The sequence below is a fragment of the Elephantulus edwardii genome, unplaced genomic scaffold, assembly GCF_000299155.1.
Source record: "Elephantulus edwardii isolate Elephantulus edwardi_28Jun2011 unplaced genomic scaffold, EleEdw1.0 scaffold00126, whole genome shotgun sequence".
Lineage (NCBI taxonomy): Eukaryota > Metazoa > Chordata > Mammalia > Macroscelidea > Macroscelididae > Elephantulus > Elephantulus edwardii.
This window is the reverse complement of record NW_006399876.1, coordinates 6588356-6595503: the sequence shown is the minus strand read 5'-3', so window position 1 is coordinate 6595503 and position 7148 is coordinate 6588356. Positions and strand designations below refer to the sequence as shown.

The 7148-nt window shown below is 49.6% G+C and overlaps 1 protein-coding gene across 4 annotated transcripts in view; it reads left to right on the top strand.

The window, feature by feature from the left end:
- The first annotated feature begins 405 nt into the window (after nucleotides 1–405).
- PPP6R3 (protein phosphatase 6, regulatory subunit 3) overlaps nucleotides 406–7148 on the top strand; it is a 54736-nt gene continuing 47993 nt past the window's right edge. For all 4 annotated transcript variants that reach the window (XM_006893236.1, XM_006893239.1, XM_006893238.1 and 1 more), the window contains exons 1-2: nucleotides 406–632; nucleotides 5088–5274. In XM_006893236.1, coding sequence (XP_006893298.1) covers nucleotides 406–632; nucleotides 5088–5274 — 414 coding nt within the window. The remainder of the gene's footprint in view (nucleotides 633–5087; nucleotides 5275–7148) is intronic.

The following is a 7148-nucleotide window of genomic DNA, read 5'->3' as shown; positions in this document are numbered from 1 at the left end:
GCCACGGACTTCTCATTGGTGCTCAGGCTGTGTTTTAGGAGGGTCTGAGGTCTGTGGACACACATGCTCTTCATCCTTGACAAGAGGTTTCTGTCTTCCTAGCGTTATATCACCAACACCGTGTGATGATCGAGCTGCTCCTTAGGCCAAAATAAAGGAGTTTTCACTTTGAACATTTTCATGTAAAAACTTGGTTATCAGTAAAAAGATTTGTCTTTTTTCCTATGCAGGCAATAATTCTCAACGATTTTGTGTCTTTTGAAAGTATTTCATAGGTTAAAGATGAAACATACTTTTGGGGGCCAGCCTGTCATTTCAGTTAGGGAGAATTAATTTAAAATTGTGGATAATTGAGCATGTGAAGCTGATGTTTCATGACCTGCTCTGTGTTTTGTCTAGACCAGCATGTTTTGGAAGTTCGACCTGCACTCGTCATCCCACATAGACACGCTTCTAGAACGAGAGGATGTGACGCTGAAGGAGCTGATGGATGAGGAGGACGTCCTGCAGGAATGCAAAGCGCAGAACCGAAAACTTATAGAGTTTTTGTTAAAAGCAGAATGCCTCGAAGATTTAGTCTCATTCATTATAGAAGAGCCACCTCAAGACATGGATGAAAAGATCAGATACAAGTAAGAGCTTGTCCTCCGTGTGCAGACGGGATCGGCCCCAGAGTGTTGCTGGCTAGGTCTTGCTTGACACTGGCATAGCTGAGTTTACGTAGATAACTCTGTGGAGAGCTCACCTAGGAGTAAGCCCTTGTCGCTGGTCCAGCCTGCTCACAGGCAGAGCGTCCGTGAAGGGAGACCACTCACTTCATCACTGCCTCTCACTGGCTCAAACGCTCCAAGCAGCAAGCCATTGACTGTACATTTACTGGAATCAGTTACAGCACTGAGTACACTGAGAAGTGAACTAGGAAGAACTGTGATTTTTGGCAGCCTCTCTTCCCCTTTCTCTCCCCTTTGCTGCGTTTCGGAAATCTCTTCATTTCTCGGGAGACTTTTGCTACCTGAGAAAGAGACTTTACTAGTGATTTCAGGTTGTTGTGCTTGTATTTTCAAGGATGCTGAGTTCCTTGCCAGGCTTTCTAATTGACAGCTGGCAGTCAGTGAAAGCTTCAGTTCTGAGGTCAGTGCTCAAGGAGAAAGATGTTTGCAGTCAAATAGTAACATGAGTTAGAAAGCAGAAGTCCTGCCTTGGGCCTCCTCTTCCAGCACAGGCTGGCCTCTTGATGGGGCTGGCTCTGTTGGAAGACACGTGCTAACAGTCCAGGGTTGTGAGCTTTGAGCAGCTGACCTGTCAGGACCACATAGGCTTAGAGAATGGGGCCAGTTAGCACCTTGGGCCTCTGTCCTCATATGCAAGGAGAAGTAATTGCTTTAGCTGGTGAAGAGTGGACACAAGATACCTAATGTGCTCACATTATCAAAAAGAGGTGTTGGACAGGGCTTTGAGTCGCCTGTGGCGGTGCAGGAGCCGATGGAACTCATTAGGTACAGAGCCCTCAGTGAATTCAGTTTTGAGGGACATGTCTTGAGTTGGCCAGAGGCCTTCTCTGCAGCGCCTGCAACTCGGACAGATTCTGACTGTGCAGTGCTCCCATGGGGGTGGGTTTCAGATGGAACCCGAAGGTGTTTAGCCTGATCCTTTCTGAAGTTTGCTGCCTGCTGTGAACTTGATGGCTGCATGCACCTGTGGATTGGACCCTGGATGGTCTTAACTGAATTTTCAATGACCAAGGATTAGAGAGTTACCATTTTTACTAGACTTCTAACAAGTAGGACATAGATTAGTAAGAATCAAAACCCCAAGACTTGCAGAGGGCACAGTAGTGAGTGTGAGCGCAGCCGAGGCCAGGGTGGTGCGGCTGTGGCAGGCAGGGGTGCCATCTGTTGTCTGGAGGGTCACTGCGGGTCCTGCTTGACCTGATGGCAGCAGACACTATCATCCTGGAGGAGGTAACAGACCAGGAGGCGTTTACAAGACAGTCACTGATATGATACCTGTATTTTAGCGCTTTGTGTGTACCAGACACTGTCTTTCTGTCCAGTAGTGTGGACTGGCTGAGTGAGTCTCCTGTCTGTCAAGTGAGCCCTCCAGAGGGACTCTGAAAGTGTGAGGTGGAAGGCTACAGTCAAGGCAGGGTCACTAAGAAGGCTTTACTGGTCCAGGGGGTTGCAGGGAGTGAGGGTATATGCTGTGTCATGTGTGGATGGAGCGGCAAGTGCTGTGTGCTTGGAATCTTCAGAAAATCGTGGGGTAGGTAGGCAGGCAGTGGTGTAGGTGGTGGACATTGGAGGATGAGAGCAGAAGGTGTGGGGTCACGTGCTCTGGTCATGACTTGACTCTGATCTGATGAGACAGGAAGCTGTTGAGTAGTGGCAGCCATGGTCACTGTGCCTGTCATGTTGATGGCAGTCCGCAGAGGATAGGATCACTCGTAGGTAGCCAGGCAGGAGGCTTCACTGAACAGCAGAAGGAGAGAAAATCTTAGGGGACCTCACTGGTGGCAAGAAATGGTGGGTGCAGTTAGAATTCAAAGGATTACATAATCAAAGATTATAATCAAAGACTAGAAAGAGACGGAGGTGAAGTCACTTAGAGATAAAGATTTCACCTTGGGAAATGCCTCATGTGCTTGTTGATGCCAGCAAATCCCGGCAAATTCCAGGCTGATCCAGACGCGTGATCTCAGTAGAGCAAAAGGCTTTTTTCAGCACAGGATCCACCTTGGAGGAAACTCCCTTGGCTGATAGGCTGTCTAGAGCAGATCTCGTCGTGGAGACCTCAGATCCTGTCATAACAGAGTGTCACGGGCAGCCAGATTGACACACAGCTGTAACTGTCCAGGGGCCTTGGATGGCACTGGGAAGGTGGAAGTCACATTGATCTAATTTGAGATGTTCGTCCCGGTCTGTAGCAGGGAGACAAGTGGTAGGAGTCGGGAGAAGGAGAAGGAGGATGCAGGAGGTGAGTGGGTCCTCTGATTGTAGAGAGCCCGGCCTGTGCGTATGCTCATGGGAGCACTGCAGGACAGGGGGACATGGTGTGGGGAGGACAGTGCCTTGGGAACAGGAAGTGCTGGAGCGGGTGAGAGGATGGCAGCGAGAGCGTAGAGTGGTGGTCTTGGGAGCAAGGATAGCTCACGGGTGGCAGGGAAGAATGGGCCAGGTGTAGGAGGGTTGGGTTTTCATCTCTGTGCCCTGTTCTCTGGGCAGAGGTCGGAGCGAAAGGGAGCTGGCAGAGGGGGCGTGGAGGGGACTACTCAAGAGGGGGGAGCGAGCAGTCCTAGCGTGCCTGGAAGCAGAACTTGAGGTCTGTTAGGTAGTGAATCCCACAGTCCCCTGTGGGCCCTCCCAGATCAGCTGTGTCCACACAGAACTGCAGCCAGCGTGTCATGGGCAACCAGGACTGAGATTGGCCCTATTGCCTAATCTTTCCTTTGGCCGAAGTGTTAACATGTGCCCCATCACAGCAGCATGTGTACAGTTCTGTAGTAGAAAACCGGAGGAGGAGCAGCTGGCACGTGTGCAGGCCTGTCCCAGTGTTTGGTGCGTGTTCCCTGTCCAGGATGGGCCTGGTGTCCTACACAGTCCCAGAGAGGTGAAGTAACATGCCCAGGGTGGTGCCCGTTGTACCACATTTTTAACTAAGAGGCCTGTTGTAGGGTTGGAGGTGTTTATTTTTCCTTCTACAATCCAGGCTGCCCACCCCTCAAGCGTCTCTCTGTGAGCAGTGCACATGTTTTATATATGGGCACTTGTGAGCAAATTCATAAGCGGGTTGTAACACATTTGCCGGAGGCAGGCTTTGAACCTGGGTGGTGTGGCCCTGGAAGCTGCACCTCTGTGCTCTTGTGTCCCACTAGCGAGGGCCTCTTTCTTCATTGAGCCACAGACCAGTAGAAGAAAGCTACGCGACAGTGTGGCCTGCGCACCACACTGTCAGTGCTGTTGATCCTGTGCCTCCTACACAGGTTCATCATGGGACGTTCTCACTCCAGATACTTAGACGTTGTGACTTCCTGGTTGGTTGCCAGTCACCACGTCGTGTCAGAGCAGGGAGGTCTGACCACACCGTACCCGGCACCGGTCACGTAGGCTGTTTTTTCACCTCCCTGTCTAGTCTGCATTGGAGCTTGCCACTTGTGAAGGCTGTTTGGGATTCAGGCCCTGGCTTCCTGGACTAGGGGAGCCGAGAAGTGCTGGTGGTCAGGTAGAGAGAGTAGGCTGATGGCTTGCAGTCCTTGATTTCTGTTGAAATCAGAGAAGTCTTTTCAGGAAGAGGGTCCGCCCTGTTTTCAGGAGGGATGGACTCTGCTGCTAGGAGGGGGCGGGTAGGTCGAAAGCTGCAGAGCCCAGAGCAGGTGTTACACTGCATCCTAAGGACCACAGTCCTGCTGGAGTGGACCCTTGGGAGATGACTGGGGTGCCGCCTGTATGTCTTCCCTGACCCCAAAGACCTGGAAAGGCTATGTGCCTGCACCTTGTGCCTGTTCTCTACTTCAGTGTATAGTTGGGTGGTAAGGTGTCAGAGAGATTGACTGAAGACCAACTCCACAGCCGTTGAGTCACAGTCCTGCTGCATGAGACCCTCCGCCATTGTGCTTCTGAGGCTATGAAGCTTTTATAAGGGAACAGTGGCCTTCCTTCGCCCTCTGAGTGGCCTTTCAGTTAACTGCTGAACGCTGTGCCACCAGATTTCCTGGACCATTTGATAAGCCCTCCCAAGCAATGCAGAGTGCTGCTGGCATTCCGTCTAAAAGGAGGAGGCTCTGTGGTGCTGTGTGCTGTTCAGGGCCTGTGAGTAATGCAGCCCCAGCATCACCCCCTCCATCACTGCCCCACAGCTTGGCTCCCCCCACTCCTGAGCCCTTGTACTCTCTAGTTGTATTGGGGAAACATACACATGTTTTTGACGTGTTAAACATTTCCTTTTGGTCTGAACAGAATGCGTTGAAATGCCGTTCTAGTATCCAGAAGAGGATTTTGTTATTTTACATTTCCGGTAGTCTTCCTGATGTGTATTTTAATCTTGCTGTGACGGTGACGATGGATGTTGATGTCAGGATCCTCTTCTCCTAGGTACCCAAATATATCGTGTGAGCTGCTCACCTCCGATGTCTCCCAGATGAACGATAGACTGGGAGAAGATGAGGCCTTGCTGATGAAGTTGTATAGTTTCCTCCTCAATGATTCCCCCTTGAACCCACTGCTTGCCAGTTTCTTCAGCAAGGTGCTAAGTATTCTAATCAGCAGAAAACCAGAACAGGTAAATATACATCTCCAGAAGGTAAGTATTAGGGCTGATTACCTCTGAGATGTCCCCCAGAAAGTTGGTCCTGATGTCACTGTAAGTTCAGAGGTCATAATAAGATACACTTTCAGCTGGACTGTTGTGAGCACGCAGCGATGTCCCTCCCCATGAGTGAGGAAGTGTGCTCTCCATTGGCGTACTTGCTGGCACACCTGCTCACACCCCCGCCTCTTGTCATGCTGGGTACTGTTTCTCTTTCTCAAGTAGAGCTATGAGTCCCAAGGGAACCCATTTGGTAGTTAAGCAGTTCGTGGGTGTGTGAGTGGGGCCTTGTTGTTAGAAGCTGTGGAGTTGAGGACAACTCATGGCGACCCTATGAACCTCCTGTCCTGTTCTGTGCCATCCTCACTATCTCTGATATAGTTAGACTCATTGTCGCAGTCACTGCACCAGTCTACCTTGACCGGTGTCTTCCTCTTCTGCTGACTCTGCACCCTTCCGAGCATGATATCCTTCACCACAGAACAGCCTCCGTGGGAGTAGGAGAGATGAAGCTTTGTCATCCTTGCCTCCAAGGAGTACTCCAGCTGTCCCTTTCCCGAGACCGGCCTGGTTGTTCTTGGAATCCATGAGATACTTAGTACTCTTCTCCAAGACCACAACTCAAAGGTGTCAGTTCTTCTTCTGTCATCCGTAGTTATCATCCAGCTCTCACATGCATAGTGAGTAATTGAAAAGACCGTGACCTGAACCAGGTGCACGTTAGTCTTTAAACTTATGGCTCTTCAGTTTTTTGGAGAGATCCTGACAGCAGACTTGCCTAAATCATTGTTTCTCTTTATCTCCTGATTGCTGGTACCAAGTAGTTGATTTTGGATCCAAGCAGATGAAATCATTAACAGTTTTAAACTTTTTTCCATCTATCACGATGTTGCCTTACTAGACCAGTGGCGAGTACCATTGTCTCTAGATGTTAAGATGCAGTCCTATTGAAGGCTGCAGCCTTTGATCTGCTGCATGCAAAATCTATACCTAGACAAGGAGCTGCTATCCAAATGGAACAAAGAAACGCTGTATGATTTAAAACAGAGAATGATGTGCCTCCAGGTTATAGCCTTTCTCAATTCCTGTTCAGTCTGTATGATGAACTGATTGTGAAGCTGGACTGTAAAGAAGAATGCAACATGAGGATCGGAGGAAGACCCATCAACAGCCTGTGCTATGCAGATGACACGACCTCGCTTGCTGAGAGCACAGAGGATCTGAAGCACTTGGTGCAGAAGATCAAAGACTAGTGGGGTCTTTAATCTAGTAACAGGGTTTTCCCCTGCCCCCTAATCATAATAGAGCTTAAATGAGAAAAAGTTTTCCCATAAATTTAACCAGAGTGACTGGTTTATACAAGTGATGATCATTTGTTCGTATCCATCTGTAGATAGTACATCTGAGTGCAGCCTGTTGGGCACATTTCTGCTGTTTGTGTCCTATAGTGCTGGACATGTGACTTTATGATCACTCTCTGTCACTGTAGGGCATAACCATATTTTTCTCCTCTTAGCTCAGATGTTCTTGGGTCATTTATTAACCAAGCATCTGTGGTGTGTGCAGTGGCTTTCAGATAGTCCCTGCCCTAGGAGCCCTGGCATCACTTAAGAGTTTGTTAGGAACACAGGTTCTTGGATCACAGATGAACCAAATCAGAGACTGGTAGGTCTAGGGCAGCGCTGACAGTCTGGGCCGTGCACAAGCTTTCGGGTGATTCTGGTGCATCTGGAAACGAGAGAACCATGGCTCTTGGTGTGGACAGGACCCACTTGCCTGGAAATGAGAATCCATTCCTGGGGATAGGCACCTCGGGGACAGTCACAGAGCCTTGGCTGGTTTAAGTG